General features: G+C 40.9%; 1 protein-coding gene across 4 annotated transcripts in view; it reads left to right on the top strand.

The window, feature by feature from the left end:
* SVOP (SV2 related protein) overlaps positions 1–27,040 on the top strand; it is a 41,577-nt gene extending 14,537 nt beyond the window's left edge. For 2 of the 4 annotated variants that reach the window (XM_073313526.1, XM_073313527.1), the window contains exons 2-16: positions 234–394; positions 3,049–3,134; positions 4,312–4,410; positions 6,351–6,422; positions 7,008–7,132; positions 10,217–10,280; positions 11,985–12,110; positions 13,222–13,350; positions 14,502–14,575; positions 14,891–14,967; positions 16,654–16,761; positions 17,518–17,629; positions 19,106–19,187; positions 19,427–19,516; positions 21,967–27,040. In XM_073313526.1, the coding sequence (XP_073169627.1) occupies positions 234–394; positions 3,049–3,134; positions 4,312–4,410; positions 6,351–6,422; positions 7,008–7,132; positions 10,217–10,280; positions 11,985–12,110; positions 13,222–13,350; positions 14,502–14,575; positions 14,891–14,967; positions 16,654–16,761; positions 17,518–17,629; positions 19,106–19,187; positions 19,427–19,516; positions 21,967–22,173 (1,612 nt within the window). In that variant the 3' untranslated portion in view covers positions 22,174–27,040. Of the gene's footprint in view, positions 1–233; positions 395–3,048; positions 3,135–4,311; positions 4,411–6,350; positions 6,423–7,007; positions 7,133–10,216; positions 10,281–11,984; positions 12,111–13,221; positions 13,351–14,501; positions 14,576–14,890; positions 14,968–16,653; positions 16,762–17,517; positions 17,630–19,105; positions 19,188–19,426; positions 19,517–21,966 lie in introns of those variants that run through there. The other 2 variants (XR_012155140.1, XM_073313528.1) reach the window with 2 other exon arrangements.
* The last annotated feature ends 494 nt before the right edge of the window (positions 27,041–27,534 follow it).

Raw genomic sequence — 27,534 nt, 5'->3', positions numbered from 1 at the left:
CTGGGCTTACACCGCAAAGCATGATACAAGACACATTTGTTTTGCTTAGTATTTGGTTAAATGGTTTTGGTTTGTGCTTTAATCTCAAAGGGTCCTGCTACCACAGCAACAGGCACTATAGAAGTTAGTAAAATAATAGTTAATAAAACATAACTAAATGAAGCTTCAGCAAATCATATTACTATCCAAGAAAAGACCCACAGGAGAATTTACTCTCATTTCTATATTCTTAGGGTGGTCAAGTTTCGCCGAACAGGGGAAAGTTCCAGGTCAGACGAAGATGCCATTTCAGGAGAGCATGAAATTCAGATTGAAGGTGTTCGGACAGAGCTAGAGGCTATAGAGCTAGAGGATGGAGCTGCAGTGCCAAAGGAATTTGCCAATCCAACTGATGGTAAGCAGGACTTTGGTTCTCCTCTTAGAAAAGGGATGTGGCTTCTACATTTCACTCAAACTGCAGCCAAGCCTGAGCCTACTGGTTTTAGAGAACTAGAAAACCTGCAGGTCAAAGTGATAAATAACAATATGGATTAATTATGATGCAGCTGATACGTCACCATTTAACTAAACCGTCTTCTGAGGGGGTTGGATTGTTTCCTTGTTTTGATGTTATCAGAACTGGAGCCAAAGCAATTCTCAGATCAAAACACACCTGAATTTAGGGGATGGTCAAAGTATGAATCCAGAACTGGTTCCATATTTTCCAAATCCTTCCTGTCTTCATAGCTTGCCAAACCAAAACTCTGGATCCAAACACTCCAAAATTATGGAATGTTCAAGATCTGGATCTGAATTTGGGATCTTAAACCCATATCTAGATATTGTAGATTATAGGGCAATACAACTGACATACTGATCAGTTCAGATGAGTCAAAAGGTCAAATAAAAGCATATTTAGGATTTATTGCTTGATCCTGATCAGTGGGTTTGGACTGAGCCCTTGCAGCACTATTTCAGGAAGATGGAGGATAGTTAACTTGGTATGTTAATTTTGTAGTATACGTTCAATTACATGATGGTTGAAAGCTGATGGCATCTGACAGTTGTTTGGTAGCCTGCATGACACGAGTTGATGCAGATAGTTGAGTACTTAGTGGAATTTCTCCTAGCTTCTTTGTTTGGGGCATTTCAGCACTGAATACTAAATGTGCACATTTTTCTTTAGGTACTTGATTGTTACCTTTGGATAACACAATATAAATGTGACTAATTTAATTCAAAATGTTCTGTTGACCTAGTATTAACAATCACAGTGTATCTGGATATTTTTTGTTCATCCACTTCTGTTCAGTATTTTTCCTTACCGTTTTCCACCACATCTCTCTCCATATCCATAATGAGAAGAACACACCACCAGTCAGGAACACCATGGCCTCCAGGAGGGGAAAGATGGGAGAATTACCTGTTTGCTACCAAAAAAGCACTTTTACTGCCTTTGTAACCCTCCATCCTCCTTGGAACTGGGTCTTGGGTCACCACATCTTTCCTCTGTTTGAGAGGGCTGGATAACTTCCCTTTAGAACTGATCACTGCTGCTCCTAAATCATCTTGCAGGGCTCACTAGAGCAGTAACACATGGCCTGAGGATGAAGCCTCTGCAGTGTTGCTGGCTCCCACTTGTCCAGGGGGAGAAACTGAGCTGAGCATTCCAGCTTTTGTCTGCTGGGACAATTGCCAGCCAAGGGAGCTTATTTACTTAAGAGGTTGATGTAATTTGAATGCACTGTAGCACTTGGAGTGACTTGTAGACTGATTGCATAGTATGGGCTGTGTTTCTTTTCCCTTTTCTGTTTCTTCTCATTCAGTTATGGTGGAAGAAGTGGGATGGAATTATAATGTGATAATACTTATTATAATAATTATAATACTTCTTTAGAGTATTTTATTTGGGGTTTTCTGGCTCACTGTGCATTTTCTCTGTTGCACAGTTGTGCCTTTCTATTTATTTATTTTACTCTAAGTTTCCCAAAATAATATTCAAACCTGGGTGAATCTCTCCAAAGAGCTCAGTGTACCAGGGAAGGTCTGGACTGCATTAATATGAAGAGAATTTCTGTTTGCGATCCGCCCTAAAGGAAAGCTCAAAAGCATTGAAGAGACATACAACCTACGGCAACACTGTGTCTCTCAGACACATGGATGTGAAACCACATACAGACTTTCTGAAAAATCTCAGCACTGGTTTATTTGGGACCTGACTTCCAGCAGTGTATTACAAGACTAGCTGAAGTTTTACTTTTTCTTCAATGAGGGCATTTTAATGGAGAAGTTGACTTTATATTTACTGATAGTTGGTATTGGTAAAACTTTGAGACTTAAACTGATTTCAACCACTACAAAAATAAAAATGCATTTATACTGACATCTTTTTATTCTAAATTTTAGACAGATGTGGTTTGTAATGTCCAAGATAGTAAACTGGAGATGTTTGATAGTCTTCAGATGAGACATAAAACTGTGGTCCAAAGCATGACCATTTGCAAGATTCAAAACCCTGGGGGCATTTTTAGAAACAGTATCAGTGATTGTCCACGTGTCCTGGCCAAAGTATCAACTCAAACCATTACATTCTACCTTCTTAGATTCCCTCTGTAATTTTAATTGGATAAAATATCCTTCACTTCCTGTCCTCTTGTATAGTATTGCTGTGTGCTGTTAAACAGCTGCTGTGCTTCACTCCAAAGAATGCTGCATTTCAGTGGTGGGTGAAGTGTCCCCGTTAAACTTAGCGTCAAGTCTTCAGCTTTTACAAATCATTGGAGCTCCTCCAAAGTCATTGGGACTACACTGATTTATATAAAAGTGCTGTATAAATGTAAGACATTATATTAATATTTAGAATTATTGTATTTGGGAAAATCCTTGAAGAGAATGAAAGTTTGCCTGAGTAAGAATTGAATAAAAACTAAATAAAGCCCTAAGGATTTAGCCTGTTATTAAATTATTATTATTAATTAGATGTATTATTAGAAGCTCTGTCTTAGAGTATGGCTCTTGTAGGAGGGAAAGGAATGCAGCGCTGAACCAGAATTGTTGATTCTTTTCTAGATACTTTTATGGTGGAAGATGCGGTGGAAGCCATCGGGTTTGGGAAATTCCAGTGGAAGCTCTCTGTTCTTACTGGATTAGCATGGGCAAGTAATTGTTGCCAAGGGCAATGGCATATCAGCCCCTCAAGGAATCCATGTAATACACTAATATCCACATGATGTATTCATGCTCGGGGACAAACACAAACAAACAAACAAAAATGTAACGAACAAGGACTTGAAATGTTAATAACTACCAGAATGAGACCTGGTTAGGCTTTTTCTGTATGTCTTATAAGACAGGGCTGGAAGGAACCATTTGGATCCTGTACTCCAAAACTTTGCTTCAGGTAGGAAGGGTCCCAAATTACACGTACAGTAAATTAATCTCACTTTTCTTTAAAAACAAGCTAGAGATTTTTCCATATTTATCACATTAGGCAAAGTGTTCTATATTCTCTGTGAATTCATCATCAACATGGTTTTCCTGATAGCTGAATATATCCCTGTTGCACATCAGCCCAGTGCTTTTAGGGGTTGGTATCCAGGGCAAATGATTCTGTTTTCTATTCTTTAATTGTCAATATTTTACTTATAAAGAGCTATAATGCCCCTCCTCTGTAATATTTTTTGGCTAAACATGTCTAGATCCTTCATTTTCTAATTATTGTCTATATATAGGATTACAGTCTGCCCTGATGTATATCCCTGTGGGTAACTGAGGTAGATTTTGGCCCACAGATGATTTCTCAAAGTATTTGGACCAAAACCAGCGGTGATTATAAGTTATCGAGGTTATAAGTTATATGGCAATAAGTAGGTCTAACTCAGTCTGCTTTTAGGGGAGTCTAAAGCTAATACAAATCTTGCTAAGTAACCAGAAAAAGGAGTTAAAATAACGTAGACTCCCTGAGACTCACACCACCTTATGCACCACTTCTGAATTTGGCTCTTTGAATCCTACCTACTAAAAATTCTGATATCTCATAGGCTTAACTACTTTAACATAGCAGACCATTCCAAGGCTATGGGGGCAAAGAGAAATGAGTTTTGAAGTGCTCATATCCCAGTGTAAAGCTAATGCTCAGAAAATATAGTGCTTATTTCACTGCACTGTGCAAATCTGCAATACAATATCTGTCTTTCAAACTGCACTGCCATGTTATACCTCCACAGCAGGAATGGCTTCAGCAGGGAGGTGTTAACTTAAAAGAGGAATATAATTGGTTGTTATAATGATACTATTCAGGCAGTCATTATTTTTTCTTTATTGCCCTTCTAGATGGCAGATGCAATGGAAATGATGATTCTAAGTATCCTAGCTCCTCAGCTTCATTGTGAGTGGCGATTACCAAGCTGGCAGGTTGCATTGCTTACATCGGTAGGAAAAATAGCTGACAGCTCCTGTATTCTGTAAGGTTTTTATACTCATTGCTGTTCAGACATTATAGTTTATATCACAATGTAAAATCTGTTCATGGCCTTTGCAAAGGGGAGGAGACTAGACTAGTATGGATCTCTCTGACTTTGGCTCACTGGTGTTGTAGGAGCCTTTCTTTTTAAGAGACAGAATTTGAAAATATGAAACTCAGCCAGAACCGCAGATTTTGCCTTATGTGGGTTTCCCATTAAATGTAATTTCCAGCCAAACTTATAAATTGACCCAGGCTTATCCCAAAAAAACTCAGACGCCCCACCTTGACTCACAGAAAGGGTTTGTAAATTTTGGTCATCTTTTCAGAGGACCTGCTTTCTCACCCTGTTGGGAAAGTCTAAGCTCCTTTGTACATGGAAGGAGTGGGAGCCCTGGGGTAGAGTGGGATTTTCTGTTTGAGCTGGGCTCTCTAATAATCCTGAAAGTAGAGCCCTCAGAGAATGGTGCAACAGTGCTGGAAATGCAGATGGGCTTTAGGGATGAGAAAACCAGAGTGTAGGACATGGATGAGTGTGAATACCTTCTACTTACAATTATTGCTTCTTTGTGGCCTACAGCTTAACTCTCAAATTCCCATAACATTTTTCTCTCCCATGGCCTTTGATGGCATTTTTGAACTATACCGATATTGCACAAATTTGTAAATATGCTAAATACATTTAAATCAAATAGCCAGTGTAAACATCATGCCTTTCACCTAACTGACCTCAAACCAGCCCAGCTAAAGGAGGACCTTAGCCAGTGTTTCAGCATAGCACAGTTTTGATCTCAGTGTGTAAAAGGTCAAAAGGATGGAGTATCATCAAATGTGACATGAAAGCTGGTAAATGTATAACTTTTAGAAATGGACCCTTCCTTGCACCACATATTGCTTGAGGCTGCAGTTCTTTCTTAGATAAAACTCCCATTGACTTCAGTGGGATTTTTGGCCATGTAAAGACTGCAGGATCTCACCCGTGGGTGAAACCTGGTAGTTTTTGTCATTAACTTCAATGGGACAGGATTTTACCCTTATGTTTATTTGTGGAGTATGCTATATTTCCTGTAGTATCACTATTACTGAAGGTACATTTTTTTCTTTAACTTTATAATCTTTTTAATTGACTTCTCTGAAGTTGTAAAATCTAATTATGTCTCCATTCAAGGACGGTTATATAACCTGTGAGACCAAACCTCACACAAATTGCTGGTGAAACTGTCAGAGGTTAGAGAGGAGCTGAGTGAGACATACCTAGTGTCACCAGGCATCCGGAGGAGCTCAAAGCTGCAAGGTGTTGAGCACTCTAGCCTGATTCTGTAAAAAGCTTAAGGCCATGTTTACTTTTAAACATGAGTAGCCCCACTGAAGTCAACAGGACTGCACATGCACGTATGCTTCAGTGCTTTACAGGATCTGAGCCAAAATGCTTAGCATCTTGCAGAATCGAGCCTCAGATGAGTAGGATACCAGCATGCACACTGTAATGTCGGTCGCAGATTATCTCTGTGGACAGGGCCTTAATGACCTTTCATTTATTGGCAACTTACACTAACTAGTCGTTATCTCATAATTCATTATCACTTTGTTTATCAAAAATATATGCGTTGGGTTTTCAGAAATACTCAGCATCAGTCTAACTGGTCCCATTGAAATCAATAGTAAAACTTCCATTGCCATCAGTGGGCGTGGAGTTAGTCCATTGTTGAGTGGTTTTGAAAATCCTACTTTGTATATGTAAATCTCCTTTAATGGAAACTGGACCCACAGCACCTTAACATAACAGTAGTGACAATGAATGTTTGAATTTTCCGGTTTGATGGTAAAGTTGTGCAGCTTTCTCTTCTGAGCTCTTCTCTGGAAATTTATACGTGCTGTTAAGAGGAAGACTATTTCTGATTTTCCACAGGTGGTGTTTGTGGGAATGATGTGCAGCTCTACACTCTGGGGAAACATTTCAGACCAGTATGGCAGAAAAACTGTAAGCCTCCAACTTTTACTGAAATAGGTGCCATTATAACACAGTTACAGTGCACTTCACTTCAGTGCATAACATTGCTGAATTGCATAATCCACATACTTGTACAAGAATCAAGCAGGCCAAAGCCAACCTAATTCCTGCTTCCAGTGAGGGCAACAGGGTTGTAACAGTAAATGAGAGCTGACAAAAAATAAAGAATGAAGTAAATAACTGTCTGACTGTGTTATGAAATGAAGCATGTTTTCTTTAAAGAGAGTCTTTATGATATTCTGGGCTCAGGTTCAGCAATGCATTAAAGCACATGGTAATTGTCCATGTTGCACACAGTATACTTATTTGCTTGTGCAAACTACAGGGATTTTTGCCTAATGAGGGCCACAGGCACGCAACATTTGCACATACAGTTCTGAAGTCTCCTTTAACTATTTTGGGCCTAGCTTTATGAAACCCTTGGCTCCCAGCTTCACAAAACTATTCTCCTAGAGTACTTTCTATGCTTCCTGATTTAGGAGATCTGGGCATTAGTCTATAATTTTCTAATTTGTGTTACAGCATCATCCTTTTTCTGTTGTTTGTTAAATGCAGGGGCTAAAGATCAGTGTGTTCTGGACCCTGTACTATGGGATCCTCAGTGGTTTTGCACCAGTATACAGTTGGATCCTTGTGCTCAGGGGACTGGTGGGCTTTGGGATTGGAGGGGTACCTCAGTCGTAAGTAAATATTCACGTTTCAAAGTATTCTCTTTCCCGTTTTTCTTAACACTGAAATCAATGCTCCTGTGGAATTGTGTATGTCACTCTGTGTAGAGGCCTTCTGAAACTAAGTTCCTCTAAAGGTGTTGACACGAATGTATTAAACTCTAGGAAGGCTTTTGAAATGCACAGTATTTCTGTGAGGAGGAGATTAGACCCCTGATGACTAACACATCCTTCTGAACAAACTGGGTGTCTGAATTTAATATGGTCAGAAGCGTTACATACTTGTAAGTTCTATTGGATTTTCCTGTACTAAACTAAGGCAATTAGTCATTGATGTTCAGTTTGCAGATCTAGAGCAGGTTTCAGAGTAACAGCTGTGTTAGTCTGTATCCGCAAAAAGAAAAGGAGTACTTGTGGCATCTTAGAGATGAGACTTTAAAGCAGTCAGTGAGTTAGATCAGCCGCTTATTTTGGTGCTTTTACACAGAGCAAGTGGAGTGATAATCATTGGAGTTCTGCCTCCTACAAGCAGACAGAGCAGAACAGACTGGATCCTTCTCTGTCCCTTCAAGTGTCTAGGAAGTGGGGTGAAGGCAAAAGGCACTAGCATCCCACTCTTGCAGCAGCAGGGAAGAGAGAACAGATAGTGTGAAACTCTCAAAGAGAAGTAAAAAAACCCAATAGCAATGGCTTGACATTGCATTTCCATGTTTGTATGATAAAATTGAGCCAATAAGTGATGATGCTGAATTGTGACAGTACCAGATCATGACATGAACACTACTAGTTAGAAGTAGGGCCAACCTGGAGCCCCCTTGAACTTTGTGAAACTTTGGATTCCTATCCAAATCTGAGCCTAAACTTTGAGCCTCAGGCCCATCTGTGTAATGGATCCAAACTGGAATTCCAAATCCAAACAGCGTCCAACTTGGAACAGTTTGAATAGCTTCATGGATGAGGCCCATCTCTGGTCAGAACAGAGAATCAGGACATAACTCCATGACTTTGAGGCTCCCCTCACTTTGGAAGAGGCTTTCCAGATTTTCAGGGGGAAGACCCCTGCTGTAGCCTTTTAGTTGTAAATGGAAGGGAATGAGTGTAGCTGTTTACTCTCCCCTTCCCATTTACTGTATTCTCATTAATAATTGATGTGTTGCACCGCGAGAGGTGCTATTTCAGTGCCAGAGGAGCCTGACTTAGATTGATGGCTCATGGATTTGTTTACGAGATGAGTCAATATCCTGCGATGGCTGCAGCTTTTCTAGTGCCATTCCCACAAATCCAAATAAAGGAACCACTGCTCTGAGAGGCTTCTGTAATACTATTAGTATATTTCCATTGCTCTTTAGCCTCCCTCCAGTAAGACTGCTAATGACAGCAGTATGTGTGTAAACTAGGAAAGTCATTAATCTGCCACATGTTTATTAAGTGTGAGCCAGATTCCGCCACACAGCTCCCAATATGCATTACTAGAATGGGGCAGAAGAGCAAAAGAGGCAGAGCATCAGAGTTAATGCTTTGCATGGCAAACACTTATGCAGAGATAAGTCCCAATTAATGCCATTTTGCAGAAGAAGAAAGTAAAGCACATGACTTTCCCAGGGTCACAAAGTGAGCCAGTTACAGAGGTCAGAATAGAACTCAGATCTCGTGAGCCCCTGGCCCGGACTCTAATTCTGAATGGTCTGATTGGCAAATGGAGAAATGTACTCACGGCGGCAGAAAGAGCTGGGGTTTGTTTTTTTTAATAGTCTTAGACAAGCTACAATATTGCATATGAGAGGCAGAATTTCTATAGAGTGATTTAGTCCGTAGAGTCACATGGTTGTATTATTGCATTCTGTAATGCATTTTGGGATAGAGTTTTTATGAAAGATGCTGTTTAAAATAATGCTTTGTACAATTAGAAATTAACATATTACATGTAGGAGCACATTTATCTGCATATGCATGAGCTGTATATAGGAATCAGTGGCCTCCCAAAGAATCTTACTATGAGATACTATGTGACACTGAGTAGGACATAATTATTAGCATTCACAGCATCCCATAGATACAAAAGTAGGAGATGCAGAGCATTCCCCTGAAAAGAACAACCCACACACAACTGTAATCACTGTACTCTATTACATTATATGGGGAATGCTCTGTATTTTATTACACTTGACTCTATTTCCTTCTGTTTTTTAATCACTGATTTAATATTTGATATTTGCAGTGTTATCCACTGATTAACTGAGCTCTGCAAAGTCACTGAGAGCTCAGACCTGCACCTCTGAAATCAGTAGGAGTTTTGCCATTGACTTCAAAGGTGGCAGTATTGGACCCTAAAGGTGTTTCAGCAACAGATACAGGGCCTGGCAAGTCAATGGAATACAAATATGGTAGGAGCAGAGAAATACAAGTCCTAACAGACTGTTTAAAACAGACAGGACAAACCTTTGATTGGCTTCTGCCCCTTGCATTAATCCTCAGGAAACACTCACACAACAACTGTGCAATTCAAATGTATTGCCCTTTGGCACAGTGGGGTACAAAGGCATTGCAGAGAATCAAGTCAATTTTTTGAAATTCCCGCTTAATAAAGGAATGCAAATTATTTTATACGAGCAATAACAATCACAGCCTCAGGGTTTTCATCTCCTGGAGGACTGAAACCTAGCAAAGATGAATGACCAGCAGTGAAATTCTCCTAACCAATTTAATTAAGCCCTGGGGAACTACCTTGCCCAGCAACTGTAGGAGTTATGCATTGAATCCCACTGTGTGAATGCCTGGCCAGACCAGAGCTCTCAGCAAATACACATCAAGGTCTGCTAGATCTAGCAGGTTTGAGTCCGAGGTTACGAAGACACAGAGAGGATCAAATTCTGTCCTCCATTACATTGCTGCAATCCATATTAAAGTAAATGAGATTGTGCTGGTGTAAATGAGAGAAGACTCTCATCCAGTGTCTGTAGTACTGCTGGCTGTGTGGGCTGGGAAGGGTTTTTATGTTGTCACTGTGGTTTGGCAGTTTTAATAGGAAACAAATCAAACGCCTGAATATAGCTCAGTGTGATAACATGACATTTTTCTCAATGTTTATCTTTACAGAGTAACCTTATATGCTGAATTCCTTCCAATGAAAGCTAGAGCAAAATGCATTTTATTAATAGAGGTAAGTGGTGTAGCAAGCTGTACTTGCTCCTTAGACTTGGAGGCCCAAATTCTGCTTTCAGTTGTGTCGATTCAATCCCACTGACCTTAGAAAATTCAAAACCGGCTACAACACATAGATGGCTGAATTCAGCTCTCTATGCCAGCGTCAGAGAGAGCTGAATTTAGCCCATAAAGTGTTAAAATGGAAAAAAGTATAACTGCTTCATGGATGTTTGAAGGCAGCCAGGTGTTACTGTTGAGAGAGCTGTTACTTGATCTGCACTCAGCAGCTTTGAAAGGGCTGTCCCTGTGAAATCTTGTCCTCCCTGAATTCAAATAGCCTTTTAACAAAATTAATCTTCCAATATAATTGCTGCCTAGAATTAGTTTTCGTTGCCTGACCTTCACTAAATAGAGTTCAGTAGATGAGCAACTCTCTTTCATGGTGCTGGTATTCTTTTACCCTCTTCTTGGTCTGGCTAGTTCTGAGCATTCTGGATCCATGTAGTCACCCAGTGGAATCAGAAATTTATCCTAAGCATTGACTAGTTAGTTAACAGGAAAAGGAAATTAGTCCCTGAGGGAACTAAAAATCAAAGGGAAGAAAATATCAGATGGACCTGGTGGCTTTCATGACAGAGTGTCCCAGCTCTGGCCTTACTAATAAGGGTCTCAATTCCTTCCTTTCCTTTGCAGGCAAAACTCCTGTTGGTTTTGATAGTTTTACCTATGTAAGGAGAACAGGACTCTAGATCTCACAGCAGTTTATAAGAATTATACTTAGAGATAGATTATTATTATCCTAAGCTACTTTATTATGTCCGGGTATCAACTGAAGGGGATCTAGAATCATGTCTTAATCATTCACACCATAAGGAAGTTGCAGCTGTTTTGAGGAAACTGTAGGCGATGTGAAGTATATGTGGCCAAAATCTACTGTCAAGTGACATAATTGAGGCAGCCCCTGTAAATTGGAGCAGAATTTGGCCCATCAACCACAAATTAAGTGTTGACTCATTATTTACCTGTCTGCAGTTCTGCTGTAATAAATGAATACAGCACATTGATCTTGCTGAAGGTGAAATTTAACTGTTTGAAACCACCAACATGAGTAGCAGAAAATGTCCCATCATATGAAACCTTTTTTTTTCCTTACTCAAAGTTTTCAGTAACCTGAGTTTTAGAATGGAATATGGATTTACGAAATGCTTGGAACATAGGGAGAGTTATGGACAAAGTCTGAAGACAAAAGGTATACAAATATAGAAAAGCCCTCCCATATATGAAATATGAGGCTATTTTATATAAGAAGCTGCCTCTGATACCAGTTTATTCGTCTACATTTAAACATGGCTTTCCAGAGAACATTGGTAATAAGTTTTCAGAGCTGAGCTCGTGGAACATGAGAGAAAATCCCATTCACAAATGGCAAGATTTCTCTTGGCTTACATCTGTGCACATTTTACATGTCTCATCCCTGATTCACCACCAATCTCTACGGTACAGAGTTTACAACAACAAATGCTGTATCTTGGCAGGGGATTAGACTGGATGACCCTTGCAGTCCCTTCTAACCCTATGATTCTCTGATTGTAGAACTTCCGGTTGAAGAGGGCATTAATAGAGATGGTCCTTCTCCTTTTTAGTTACTGTGCTGTTATCAGTCATGCATCTCAGAATTCTTTTATCCCCCTTTGTGACCATTTCCTTTTTGCTTTTGCAGGTCTTTTGGGCCATTGGGACTGTATTTGAAGTCCTCCTTGCAGTGTTTGTGATGCCCACTCTTGGCTGGCGTTGGCTGCTCATTCTTTCTGCTGTTCCACTCTTGCTGTTCGCCATCTTATGTTTTGTAGGTATTCTTTACTGGAGAGATGTTTGTGCAGCAAATCTAACATTTCACAATAAAAATATAGTTAATATGGAGCCTGATTGAGTGGAATGTGACAGCAATGAGTTTCCTGATGGTATCCTGTTAATAAATCTGAAATTATGATGTAAATGATACTGCTTCAAATCATGCTGTTTCAACAGCTAGTAATAGTAGGCTTCTCAATGAGAGTTGTTCAGATGATGTAATGCTTGTAATCTGATGCCTTACTATAGAACGCTGGTAGTTTGGAGTTCTGTGAAATCAGTCAGAACTGGGATTCTCTCTCTAATTTACTCATGTAGTTTCAGTCAAATTCAGTGGAATCAACCTCTTACTCTTATTAAAATCAGTTATTTTCTGATTCATCTTGGGACCCTTAAATAATTTTACTGCAAGTCACAGCTTCCATCTAATCTGTTGTCAATTAAAAACTCTCAGAGCGCATGGCAATCTCAGCATGATATGCTATTTATATATTACAGGTCAGATTCTTAAACAGATTCACATGTTAGTGACACTTGAACTTGTCTACCCTGTTTGATGAAAGTATATGTGATAGCAACCCATTCCCTTACAAGCTATATATACACTCCTGTCTGAGTAATAATTTGACTGTTTGGCTGCTGTTATTTTTTAGCCATTGTCATTGGTTTTTCAGGAATCTCTCCAGAAAATTACACAGATGTTTTAAAATCTTATGTATTAAAAAAAAACTTTTAAAATGGACAATTTTGAATATCTTTAGACTCCTGCTAACTAATTGACTGTTTTGCCATTCCTGCTGTGAATGTAATACCAAAAAATTCCAAAGATATAGTCAAATCTTTCAAGAATAAAAAGCAACTAATGGAGGAGACCTCTTGTGGAATAGATTTAGGGATGGATGCCTGATGATATGATGAAAGTGATATCTGGAATTTCTTAAAGCCTGTTGCAGAAAGACAAATCTGTAATTCATCAAGGGCTGGTTCTGCAAGCCTTCACATCTCATTGCAGTTAATGGGACTACTCACATCTGCCCCAGTCAGTTTATTGTCCTGTCGTTGACAATATTGTGTCTGATCTGATCTGCTGTGCTTTGCTTTCATAGTGGCTGCCAGAAAGTGCAAGATATGATGTGTTATCTGGAAACCAGGAGAAGGCTATTGCCACTTTGAAGCGGATAGCAGCAGAAAATGGAGCTCCAATGCCTCTGGGAAAATTAATCATTTCCAGACAGGTGAGTACAGGAAACAGACATATTAACAATACTGGATATAAGAGAAACTGTGCTACTTTCACAAGTAATCAGTGTTAAGATTAATTTTCACATCTTTACCAGTAATAAACACTAATGAGAAGTGATCACATATGCTAAATTAATGGGGAATTACACCAAGGGCCTCATTCTGATTTATACTAAAAATGGTGGCAGTGTAAAGGGGCCTTTAAAATGGGCATAAATTACATTTACGCTCACTTTTAGGCTTCTTTATACTGAGACTCAGACCATGAGAATACTGAAGGGCCCAAATCAGAACCCCAGATCTAAACACCTCAGAACTATATGTGGAATTTTGGATCCCAAGTTGAATCTGAATTTTGCAGATATCCCCCATCTCTATAATGAGACAACCCCAAATCCCAGAGCACCCCCAAACTTTGGGGAAGTTCTGCACAGGATGGCTTGCCTCTTTGTCCTTCAGAAATTCTTGGGCCAGCCAAAATTCTCCTGCTGAGAAGTGAAGAAATGCTTTGCTTGCTTTGGAGGTTTGGTTATTAGGGTTGGATTGCAAAATGTTTTTTCTAAACCACAAAACTATGGATCAGATGCTCTCCTGTTCCAAGATCCATCCTGCACAGGAGATGGGGAGGGGGAGGAGAGTCATCAAGGAGTTGCTTACAGCCCCTTGACTCTCAAACTGCCTTGGCCTCAGCCCCAACCTAAATTAGAGCTATCTAGAGGCTGTTCTAATTTACAGCAGCTACTAGCTGTCATCCCTAAGAGATCATACACCACCTGTGAATTGGCATAATAGAGCTGTGTCCCTCTCTACATGCGGACACTCTCTCTTCCTCCCCGTGTGCTAGGGTGGTATGAGCCAGCTCTGATGACTTTACACCAGCTGAGAATTTCTTCTGGCAGGGGAATTCTTAACTTGGCAGCTGCGACCAGATTGTGTCTCCTTTATACTGCTCGTGTGCATGAAGGGACCTGAACAGGGACTGAATATCTGGCCGTAAGCTGTGTAATATATATCAGATGGCCCGACATAAGAGTGGAAGCATGTGATTCCATGCAATCAAGTTTCCTCTGACTCTTTATGACCCGAACTCAATTTTAAATAGAAACCAAATCAAACAGCTGTATTTTTGCTTGTTTCAAAACAGGAAGACCGGGGGAAAATGAGGGACCTTTTCACACCCCAGTTTAGATGGACAACATTGTTGCTTTGGTTTATATGGTAAGAGGAGATATAAACTGTTCAATGCCAGCATGCTTATGTATGTTTTTCAATGAGTGCATTTACAATATCGCTAAAATGGAGAAAATCTCACTCCCCTCAAACCTACATGACACTGTAATTTCTTAAACCACCAAATAACATTCACTCAGGATCCAGTGGCCTATTCATTTTCTGGGTGGAAGTAGGAACCATACTTTAAGAAAGTATTTAATGGAAGTCCTCACTTCCGTTAGGTTCCATTTTGATTCACATTGCTCATTATATTATATGTCTGACCATCTCAGACTTCCTCTCTCATTTCCTTCCTCGCAGGTTTTCCAATGCCTTTTCTTATTATGGGTTAGTTTTATTAACGACAGAGCTCTTTCAAGCAGGGGATGTCTGCAGCAGTGAGTATTAGCTCTTCTCTTCTTTCTAAATATGCCCTGTAGATGAGAAAAAAAAGGTGGGATTCCTTTTATTGGACCAGCTTTTGCTGAAGGCTTGGAAAGGGTCACAATTTCTAGCGCACACTTTAGGAAACCTTGTTAAGAGTTTGTTAATTTTGAACATAAGTCAGCTCCTGTATCATGCTTGCTGCTTGATGCATAGGGGTTCTGTGGTGGCCACAGGAAGGATTCCCCATATCCAAGTTGTGAAATAGCAGTGGAGCCTGCAAAGGAGACAAGTATCTATTCTTGTTGAGTAAAGTGTGATTCCATAAATGTGACTTTCCAGATTTGCCACTCCCAGGCCTAATTAGGTCTGAAATAGAGAAAATTGCCAGTTGCCATAGGGCTTCTGGGTGCTTGAAATGTAAAGAACTGCTGGGGGAAAAGATTTGCATAGAAATTCGGCATCTTTTCTGTTGCTTGTTGTGTTATTGTCAGTGTTTTAACTGTATAAAGAAGATCTTTAAAACTCCTTGAAAATTAGATTCCCCTGGGGAGAGTGTTACTGTGTTCTGAACACACTAAATTAGGGAACACACCCTGGTGGTTGGGAAATTATACAAAGGGGACGGGTATTGCTGTGAGAAGGTATCAATTCAGGGTTTGCCTAGCAGCCTGGGAATAGAATGAGAAATCTAACTTTGGATACTAGAAAAATGTGGGTAGTTATTGGGAGGCAGTGTGGTCTGGTGATTAAAATGCAGGTCTAGGAAACAAGACTACTGGTTCTTTTCCTAGCTCTGTCACTAACTTGCTGTAAGGCATTGGACAAGTCACTTCACCATTTAAGCCTCAGTTTCCCCACTTGTAATTTTGACCTACCTGGCAAAGTAGAGGAGTCTGTACTGGTAGAGCACACCTGCTTGTGCTACAGAGAATCACTCACATCCTGTGCTAGAAGGCGCTATACAAGTATGATGTGTTGTATGCTTTGGGTGAATGTGAGGAAGGTTAAAGACCTTTGGAAAGGGAATACAAAACACTGTAGACAACTGACATTGACCTTGTATTTTAAAAGGAAGGATCATGAGAGAGGGTTTGGCAATAAGAACCAGGAAGAGGAGAGGAGTTTGGGTTAAAGGGGCAAACAGGAGTCCTGGTCTGTGGATCTCAGAATCATAGAACCATATGGTTAGAAGGGACCGCAAGGATGTAGTCTAACCCCCTGCCAAGATCTTGTTTCAAGCAATAGAATAAATAATCATAATACTTTGCTTTTCTGTAGCACCTTCTATCCAAGCTTCTTGAATCTCTTTATGAATCCTAATGAGTTAACCCTCACAACCCTCCTGTGGTGTAGGTAAAATATTATCATCCCCATTTTACAATTGGGATTACTGACATCACTAGCCTGAGGTAACAGAAGCCTGTTCTGATTTAAAAAATAGTGTAAATCATCAGTCTGCAGGTCAGGGTTGCGTCCTACTAGAAGCAAGACTGCTTAGGAACGGTTTGGTTTTGGCTCAGTGTTCCGCATAGTCCGGTAAAGTGCACCTGCTGTGCTGCTGAATTCCAGCCACATCCACTCCACTGGTTTCAGCAGCAAGTTTACAGAATCACAAAAGCACAGCAGGCGTATGGGAGGGTCAGCAGAGAAGAGATTACTTAAAATATCACAAGTGCTTCTTCTTTCTCCTCCCACAGTTTCCAGTAGAAGGAAAGCAGTTAAGGCAAAATGCAGCCTGGCCTGTGAGTATCTGACAGAGGAAGACTACACTGATCTGCTCTGGACCACTTTGTCGGAGTTCCCAGGTAAGTGACCGTATAAGTGCCGATGTATCCCTGAATGGAGGCTTACTGCAGAAGCAGTCTCTGGAAAGTGTCTTGAGAAGCCACAGTGGCCAGTCTGGTTATGGCTCCAAATCCAAACTGCGTGCCATGTATTCTGAGGCAGAGTAACAATTCAATAGGATTTTATCATCCAATTAATTTCTGTTGAAGCAGCAGAATCATATAAACTTTCTTCCAGATGTTGGCTTTCCAGAATTATTTTTAAAGGATCCTGGGTATGGTTACTCAGTGTTGGACCTGCTTCCTTCAACCCCTTCTGTGCACAGCCTTGCACACCATCAGAGCCATGACTTTTAAAGTCACCATTATTTAAATGAGCAGTGTGACGATAGAGTAAGAAAGATAGGTGACATATGGTAGCAATATGAATATTGTTCCATTAGGCTTATAACTATATCCCTAGGTATTAATCGGCTTGAGATGGCATATCACAAGGCAGTGATTCAGCATATTATCACTGCTCTGGATTAAAATCTCAGCTCAGAGAAATCCAGCTCTGGTGTGAGTGCAGTTCCACTGCCTGTGTTATACACGTTTTGTCCATGGAGAACCCCCTTCCCTTGGATCGCCAGTCTGACTCCTTTCCTTGCAACAGGTTCACACAAAAAGGAAATAAATTACAAAGCCAAATAACATTGTGTGGTAATTGCTGGATGCTGCAGCTCAATCTGAACTCATTCCACAGATGTGGGCCAATCAATTTCTCTTCCCATACAGGTGTCCTGGTGACCCTATGGATTATTGATCGGATAGGCCGTAAAAAAACCATGGCGCTGTCCTTTTTTGTCTTCTCGTTTTGTAGTCTTCTGTTATTTCTCTGCGTTGGAAGGTACGCAACACAAAGTGAAAACTAAACCCTGATTCATTTACTCTTCCCTATGGGACAATAGGTTGAAGGTGATGGTTTTAAGAGTCAAGAACTGACCAAGTTAATTTGTGAAAAGATTTCAAAGGAAAGTTAGGCTTTTCTCTACAGAGTGTTTAGAAGAAAAATAAAAGAGGCAGATGGGGGGAAAGCCTGTCTTCTCCAAAGTCCGGTGTTCAGAATATGCCAAAGGGGGTAATAGTTGACATCAAAGTAGGAAATAGCTCTCTGAAAAAAGTTCTAAATCAAGTCTTGTGCAGTGGGTCTCAACTACCGTTACATGTAGTGATGCTGGTATCTCTAGTTTTGCAGTTAGTTATCTAGGTTTCCCCCTTGCCAAATGAATGATGTACCTCTGGGCTGGAATCCACTGCTGTGTACCTGCCTCCCATTCAGTTACTCGTGCCAATTCGCAGCAGAGCTTGGCCTTTAATTGTAAGACTGGGGTTCAGAGCAGTCTAAGCCGTGTTATGGATTAGAATGTGCAATTATAGGGCAAGCGATAGGCACTGACTAGTGAAGTTGAGGTGTTGGTCTGGAAAACTGGTACATTTGACCTAAGAATTTAGAAATTACTGCACTGCTGGAAGGAACCTGTATTTTGGCATTGCAGCCAGTTTGGGCCCACTTTTCCAAAGAGCTCAGGGCTAAATTTTTGACTGCTCAGAACCCACAAATGAGGCCAGATTTTCCAAAGTTCACAGCACCCAGCGTCTTCCATTGTGACACTTATGGCCAGATTTTCACAAGAGCTGAGCACCCACCATTGACTCAGGGCGCTGAGCTCTTTGGAAAATCTGCCTCTGATTATGAGTGTTGGGCCTTCTGGAATATTTTGGCCTTCCTGTCACTTGTGCACAGTTCTTTCTCTACTCTGGGGCTGAGGGTGGGGGGCACAGAAATGGCATCTTAGTTGTTGCTGGACTGTTTTGTGTAGAGAGAGCTCCTAGAACACTTTCAGGCACTGTATAAATAATAATAATAAATCCTAACAATATGAATACATAACCAAGTGTGTCCAATTTCACACCTTTACACAGGAAGCCCACAGCCTGATTCTGATCTCATTTACTCCAATTGTGCTCCAGTTGAGTTATCCCAGTGTCAGACTAATGTAAGGTCAATCATTTAGTGCATATTTTCCTCATCCAAATATCTTTAGGCTGGGACTAGTACATGTAATTTACTTCACTGGTCACTGGCTGTTGATAGTGCTCTGTCGAAATGCAGACTCTTAGAAAAGCCCAGGTGTCTGTAGTGATAACAGATTTTTTTGAACCATCCTTGCATTAAAGGTCCAGAAAAATGGAGGAGGGTCAATAAAAAATAAAATGGATCTAGCTAATAAAATTTAGCATCTTTTTTTAATTGCTACTTGTCTCTAAATTCAAATAAAGACTGAACTGAACAACCCAACCCCTGCTCTCCTTATTCTCACAGAAATGTTCTTACTGTGCTGCTCTTCATCGCAAGGGCTTTCATTTCAGGAGGATTTCAGGCTGCTTATGTTTACACTCCTGAGGTGAGTATGGTCATTTTTGTAACAAAAAGGTTTAATGGGAATGAGGCCCTGGTGGGACAGCTGAATTTTATGATCTTCTCATATTAGGCCTTATACAGGCTACAATTTCTTAAGCCATTATGTTGTCTGAGAGTTATAGACCTGACAGAACTTACATTTAGTATCACTCTTTGATAAAGAGATGTAAGGTAGGAAGAGAGCTGTATCCTAGGGTTAATGTGCTGATGCTTTGTCTACAGGTTTATCCAACAGCTACTCGTGCTCTGGGCCTAGGAACATGCAGTGGAATGGCCAGAGTGGGAGCCTTAATAACTCCATTTATTGCACAGGTAAAAATCCCTCTCTTCCAAACATTTTAGTAGCACAGGAATGCGATGGAGAAAACAGTCTTTCTGTATTAAGGGCCAGTTGATGGCAGTCCTCACCCAAGTATGTTGGAGTGGAGGAAGTACATTGGTGCCTGTCAGAGGGTGAGCTAGCCCTTTAAGGGAGAGCTGGACTCAGCCTCTCCTGTGACTGATTTACCTTTCAATCCAGGGGTCACATGATGGGAGCATGTGAGTAGGAATCAGGCCTGCTGGGGGATATAAGGACAGTCTGAGGTCAGTTGTGGGAGAGTCTCAAAGCAGGTAAAGGGGCTTTGTGAGTGGTTCCATGCAGGTGGCTTGCAGAGTGCAAACCTGCAGGGAGCAGGAGCCAGCTAGGAAAGGCTGGGGTGGGAACAAGCCTCAGCAGGGATAGGACTAAGAACCCTGCACCAAGGGCTGTGCCCTCACAGAAGGCTGCATGGAAGACTTGTGGTGTTTTGAACTTCATGTAAATAAATCAGACTGCTAAAGGGGAGGGTTATTGTGAAAATACCCACAGGGAGAGGTCTGACTAACTGGGGAGGAAGGGAAACTGAGGCAGTGGGGGCACCTGAAGCCAAACGAGGTTAGCCCCTAATGTAGTGCCCTTTTCCCACCATTGCTCCCACACAGTAGAGACCCATACATGACAGTATAGGGTGCCATTAACACTGCTCATAGTGATCAGTATCTCAGGAGGACATAGGCTAGAAGGGTAGGGCCTGGCCATTGCCCCATTATCTCTACACATTGGGAATTGACTGGAGACCTGTGCTTCATCTGAGCTAGATGTCTGCTCTCCCCACCGCATACCAGGAGCACTGTACCTTCTTGAGTCTCCACAGGCATAATGCACTCAAAAACCCACAGTTGGGTGGCCTACCTCTTCCCATGCTATCCCAAGGGATGCGGATTCTGAGAGTGTCACTGAGCCTGAAGTGGATTCCATCTGTAGTAGTAGTCACCACACCACTGAAAGGGGATTATTGCACTGGAGAGGGTGTGTGCAGGGCAACCAAGATGGTAACAGGTCTCCACGTTTTTCTGATCTTTGAACCTTGAGAGAGATGATCCATTTCTCATAAGAACATAGGAACAGCCAGACTGGGTCAGACCAGTGGCCCATCTAGCCCAGTATCCTGTCTTCTGACAGTGACCATTGCCAGATGCTTCAGAGAGAATGAACAGAACAGGGCAATTTCAAGTGATCCATCCCCTGTCATCCAGTCTCAGCGTCTGGCAGTTGAAGGTTTAGGGACACCAAGGGCATGGGGTTGCATCCTTGACTTTCTTGGCTAATAGCCATTGATGTACCTATTTTCCATTAACTTATTTAATTCTTTTATGAACCCAATTATACTTTTGGCCTTCACAACATCCCCCTGGCAAGGAGTTCCACAACTTGACTGTGCGTTGTGTGAAGAAGTACTTCCTTTTGTTGTATTAAACTTGCCACCTATTGATTTCATTGGGAGACCCCTCGTTCTTATGTTATGGGAAGGGATAAACAACACTTCCCTATTCACTTTCTCCGCCCTCTTCATAATTTTATAGACCTCTATTATTTCCCCCTTAGTTGTCTCTTTTCTAAGCTGAACTGGAATATAGGAGACTTTAAAGTGATATAATATTAAAGTCAATAAAGAGGCATTTTTCACACTAGCCAGAGGATCAGGATTAGTGTATACAATCTTAAGAATAAGAAAATCAGAATAAGCAGGGAGCTCAGGCAAGATTTTTTCATTCAAAGGGCAATAACAAAAACAAATGGAATGAGCAGGCACAGAGAATGGTTGAAGTAGGGACTATTGATGAGTTCCAGACACTGACATATATTTCTGTTAGCAATGGATCTGAGCCACGTAGTTCAGAGCTGAACCTTCCCAAAGCAGGTATTGTTCAGATATGGGGTTTTCATTCCAGTCCATCAGGACTTGCTGGAGAAGAAAAAGACTGAAGGACCCATTCAAAAGGGAGGGAGACAGTAAAAATGACACAACTGACAAGTGGGTCAGTACGTGAAGTCTGAGAAGCTATTTTCTGTTCCTTATTTTATTTGCATGGTTGCAAATCACTTTCATGAGACTCCTAAGAGAGAGGGTAGCCTAGTGGTCTGACTACAGGACTGGGAGCCAGGAAGTCCTAGCTCTGACACTGGCCTTGGGCAAGTCAGTTAATTTCTCTGCCATGGTTTCCCTATCTATGAAGTCAGAATAACATTAGCCTATCTCAGATGGGTGATGTGAATCTTAATCCAAGGTATTCTGTGTGTATTTAAGGGATAAGTATTATCTTAAAAAGAAAGAAAAGTATGTAATAGTGGCTTTTAAAAAGTGATGTTTTCCCCTAAAGGAAATTTCTACCCCAGTCTTGTTTTCTTTAGCAATGGATTCAGTTCGTCCTTTCTTACCCTTTCACTGACTTTCCCATAGGTGATGCTGGAATCTTCAGTCTATTTAACTCTGGTGGTTTACAGTGGATGCTGCCTGTTGGCAGCCTTGGCTTCCTGTTTTTTGCCCATTGAAACCAAAGGGCGTGGTCTGCAGGAGTCCAGCCACAGAGAATGGGGACAAGAGATGGTTGGGAGAGGATGCCACAACATGGGAGTCACCAGGTCAAATTCTGGATCACAGGAATGATAGGACATGAGCCCCCCCGCCCCCTTGCAAGGAAGGGTGAAACAAGCAAGAATTGTCTTTTTAAAAACCAAGCGTATAAAGCCGACCGTGCTGTCACTGCCAATGTCATGTGTCAAAAAGCAGGAACTTTTGATTTGGACCTAAGCAAATTGTGTTTTTCCTACTCTTTGCTCACACTCATAAAAATTAACTTGTGTAATGAGAGACATTTGATCAGGATGTCATTTGAAGTTCAGAGAGAAGGGGATTTTTAATAGTCTGTTGTGCTTGCATGGTCAGATACTGAGCTTAAAATGTCCTGTGTCAAGCAAATAGCTAACTGAATGCAATTCAGTATCAGCTGTAATTTTTAAAAAAAACTACTTTTGATGCCTAAACGCAAAAGATTAATATTTACTGTGTACCTGGCATAGCACACGGTGGGTTCCATACACTACAGAATAGGGTTTTTAAATTAGATGCCTGCCTTGCACTTTTTAGTCATCAACAACAACATGTTGTAACAGCAAACCAACCAATGCTTTCCAGTTCCCTTGCCTATAAGTTCTGTTCCTTGGAAATTACCAGGCACTGAGAAGGTTGTTTGGAACGTATCTTGAGTGTTTGCTTTCCTCAAGGCAGAGTAGTTTGAGTCTGTGAAGAGTGCTGTTGGATGTAGAGATGGGACATTATATAAGAAATGTAAATTCTAGCGGTTTGGAACAGAATTTACCTTTTGCCAGAAGCATTGAGCCCTCTGTCTGTTGCATTGGTGAAGACTGCTTCAGCTGTCCTGATGTCTCTGTGTGTGTGGAGATGCATGCTGTGGTTTACTGCATGGGTCCAGATTGTTTCTGTTCAATTTGCGTAAGTACATTCCCATAGTGGTGTAGCCAATGCCTATGACACAAATGTCTTAATCTGAACAGCTGCTTGTAGCACTTTCGATGGAACTGCCTTCATGTGTCTCCCAACAGGAGCAGGTTCTCTGTCAGCTGGGTAGAGCTCTAGGGTAGCTGCCAGTTGTACATGGAATGTAATGGCAAGTTATGAAGGAATGTAACTGGCGTCATATCTTAAATGAGAAGAAGTCCTGGGAAGAGCTATACCAGTGTCATCAGCAGAAGATTGACTCTCCCCTAGCAATTTTGGTGTAGTTGATACAGTTCTTTCTCTCACCACAGGGAGTGGTATAGTTCAGGTGAGGACAACTCAATTCATATGTACTATCTGTGTAGCCTTTTGGTTTGTAAGGAATCTGTCTGAGAATGGGGATTCAGATTTCAAAACTTGATGGATGTAAAGCAAAGAAAGGTGTAACAAAATCAGACAGTTATCATCCATGGGTCTTGGTATTTTTCCAGAAATCCAGCCTATGGAATACACCATCAGATGTAACTGAGAGGTACTTAATTCTAGTCGCTAGGCTGTGGGAAGCCATGTGTTTTCCATAGTATGTCTGGTCAGTCATTTCACAGAAATATAGGGTTGTGCATGCTATGGATTTTGCACAAGACCATATTTAACTACATGGTGGATCAAGCCATTCCCTACAAAGGCCTTTTCTCTGGGGCTGAAATAGTTCACTGAGTATGCCGATGGGTGCAAAATAAGAGAACACGATCTACATGTGATATATGCCATCATGTGCCAGCAATGCCCCTCTGCCATGTACATTGGTCAGACTGGACAGTCTCTACGTAAAAGAATAAATGGACACAAATCAGACGTCAAGAATTATAACATTTATAAACTAGTTGAACACTTCAGTCTCTCTGGTCACTCGATTACAGACCTAAAAGTGGCAATACTTCAACAAAAAAACTTCAAAAATAGACTCCAACGAGAGACTGCTGAATTGAAATTAATTTGCAAACTGGATACAATTAACTTAGGCTTGAATAAAGACTGGGAGTGGATGGATCATTACACAAAGTAAAACTATTTCTCCATGATTCCCCCCCCCCCCCACCTCCCACTGTTCCTCAGATGTTCTTGTCAACTGCTGGAAATGGCCCACCTTGATTATCACTACAAAAGGTCCCCCCCACCCCGGCTCTCCTGCTGGTAATAGCTCACCTTAAGTGATCACTCTTGTTACAGTGCGTATGGTAACACCCATTGTTTCATGTTCTCTATGTATATAAATCTCCCCACTGTATTTTCCACTGAATGCATCCGATGAAGTGAGCTGTAGCTCACGAAAGCTTATGCTCAAATAAATTTGTTAGTCTCTAAGGTGCCACAAGTACTCCTAGGCTGTTTAACTTATACCATTATATGAAATTACACATGGGAAATTCCTTAAAGGAATTTGAAGATCTCCAAATTACCAGGAAAGGCCAAGTCAATTGTTGGCATTCTGCCTGGAGGTGTCTTATGGTGCAGGAGGTGTAAGACTGACAAGGGACCCAAAGTCTAAATATTCACCTAGCATTAAATGATGGTGGTTACAATGAAGTACTCCAGAAATAGCTGGCTGATCTGAACAGGTTAATGTTACATTTTCGTATTAATGTTAATATGAAAATGTAATTCACTTCAGAGATATCCAGCTTTATATGTGTTTGATGTCATAGGAGAATGTTGTCCATTTCTAATACTAACACTTTACATTGGTATGAGTATCTCTGCCTGTCTATTAGTTCGGTATTCAGTGTTGACTCTCCAATATGCTAAAAGTTCCAATCAATCTAAAGGAGGGGTTCTCAAACGACCTTGCACCATGACCCCCTTCTGACAACAAAAATTACAACAAGACCCCAGGACGGGGGACCGATGCCTGAGCCCGCCTGAGCCCCAGCACTCCGGGCGGGGTGCCAAGCTGAAGCCCAAGGGCTACATCCCCAGGCAGGGGGCCTGTAACTTGAACCCTGCCACCAAGGGCTGAAGCCCTTGTGCTTTGGCTTTGGCCCTGGGCGGTAGGGCTCGGGATTCAGCCCCAGGCCCCAGCAAATCTAAGTCAGCCCTGGCCACCCCATTAAAATGATGTTACAACCCACTGTGGGGTTCCGACCTACAGTTTGAGAACCGCTGATCTAAAGCGTTCTTAATCAGAAGACAATGGGAGTAGTTCTTTCTTATCTCCTCACCATTCAGATTCTAACTGGATATCCCTCCCTCATGTATTATGCAACTAGAGTGGCTCAGTGCTGCCCTCAAATTCATGTGGCACACCTGCTTGTTTACCTGGGGCTCTCATGGTAATGTACACAAAATATACAGCATGTTTCTGAGGGGAGAAACAAGCCCTGAATGGGTTTAAATTGCATATTGCAACATTCAGATAGCCAGAGTGCAACTCCTATTAGCTTTTGGATTCATGAGCACAGCTGTGTAAGGTGGTCCCTGAACCTTGCAATGAAAACACTATATAGGGCCTAAGCCTGGTCTGTAATTTGGCACCTGTAACCAGTTGCAAGCACAAATGATAGAATTTAGATCGTTACCTGATGGTAAGCATGGTTAGACACCCAACTTCTATCATTTGTGCTTGCAGTGAGTTGCACTGGCAGTTAGTTGGATGCCCAGAATTGGAGACTCTTTTGAAAACTCGATTCATTGTAAGTGTGTTAGAGGAGAGAACATATGCATGAGACCTACAACCTCACAGGACTGCTGTGTTAACAGGCTAGCTAATGAGCCTTTTAGCTTGCTATTGAGCTCCCCCTCTACTTAAAAATCTACTTCTGCCTTTCAAATGGTCATATGCACACACTGCTTTGATTTTTGAGTCAGCATTCAACAGTTTGAAGATATGATATTGCAATGGCCTTCAAAATGTGCATTCAGAGAGTTTTATGTGAAGTGTATGTGTGTGTGTGTATATATATATGTGTGTGTTTATATACACACACTTCCAATAAAATATTTCATTTTAATAGATATTTATAGGCTATGTAAAGGCTTTTAATCCTGTTGAGAAGCTGGTACCTGTTTAACCTATGACATTTACAATATTACAAAAAGCCATTTAGAGGCATTTTTGATTTTCATTTTATATAAATGCTGCATTGAAAAATGTACCTTGCTATAAAAATACCAGGATCAGCCCTGCTGAAGTAACTATAATTCATAGGCCTTCAGTCAAGAGCAGTGGTCCCTACCTGAGGCCTGATGGAAAGCCCATTAAAGTCCATAGGAGTGTTTCCACTGACTCCCATGCCCTTTGAATCAGACTCCAGGTAAAAGGGGACAGGATTGGGCCCTTAAGAGCTGATTCTGTGTCACTGAAGTCAATAGGAGTTTTGCTGCTGACTTGAGTGGGAGCAGGATCTGGCCTTTAAGCAGCTCAAGTGAGTGTCCCTGAATGTTGTTAATAATGGAGGAGGATGTTCCAGCATGTCCATTGAGAAAAGCTGAAGAACATTTCAGTTGATGCACTATAGCCTATAAATAGTCACGTCATATTTTGTTAATATGGCAACATTATTAATGTAGATAATTAAGCTTCCAAAGATTTTGTTTTAAACACTGTTGTGTATTTTTCACTGGGGAAGGAATTAATATAGCTAGTTCATTTTAAAAAATAAAATAAAATGAGATCATTTTGAATTAAACTTAGGAGCAAACAGAATTGTGGGGTTCACAGATACGTTAACTGTCCAATTAATTAATGTGCAGAGCTGTTGTGGGGAACGTAATTCTCCCAGCATGCTCTGACAAGTGATTTAGTATCCCTAAATGCTTGCTGAGAGAACACTGGATGTTATCTTGGGTTTGAATGTACAGTTTCTAAGCTGGATACATTTTAATGTTTAAAAACCTTTGTGTATATTGAGCTTGTTGTACAATATTCTTTTTGTTCCTCTGTTAATAATGCAGCATTGGATAGTTTGAGTCCACACTTGATATTTTATGTTGAATAAATTAATAGTTTTTACAGTAATGATGCTTTTGCTGCCCTAGATGTGTAATCCATTATGGGACCTTGATAACTGCAGGTGTTATGAAGGGTCAGTAGTTTCACAGGATATTTGTGTCCTGATTTTTAGATATCCTAGACATCTGAAACTCCCACTGATTTCAGTTGGATCTGTAGGTTCTAAAAATTAGACCCTTAATTGTGTATTTGTTTTACACTTGAAGGGATACTGTAAGGTGAAAAATTACACATTTTCTTAACTCCTTTATAAATAACCCATAGCTTATGAAAACTGAATGGGCTTTAAAGACTTGATTTACTTTTCATTATTTAAGATCTTTGTTTACTTTTTGAAATGCACATAGCTTGTGCATTAGAATAGACTGTCCATCTGTAGTAACTTTCTAGTAGATTCCACTCTCATGTCCTCAGTGCTGCATACACTGCAAAGGAATGTTTATTTGTTAAACCTTCCCATTCAGACTGTATTTGATGGAAACATACTGGCTTTAGATTTT

Source organism: Lepidochelys kempii, chromosome 15 (assembly GCF_965140265.1).
Source record: "Lepidochelys kempii isolate rLepKem1 chromosome 15, rLepKem1.hap2, whole genome shotgun sequence".
Lineage (NCBI taxonomy): Eukaryota > Metazoa > Chordata > Testudines > Cheloniidae > Lepidochelys > Lepidochelys kempii.
The sequence above is the reverse complement of the archived record's forward strand: the minus strand, read 5'-3'. Positions and strand labels throughout refer to the sequence as shown.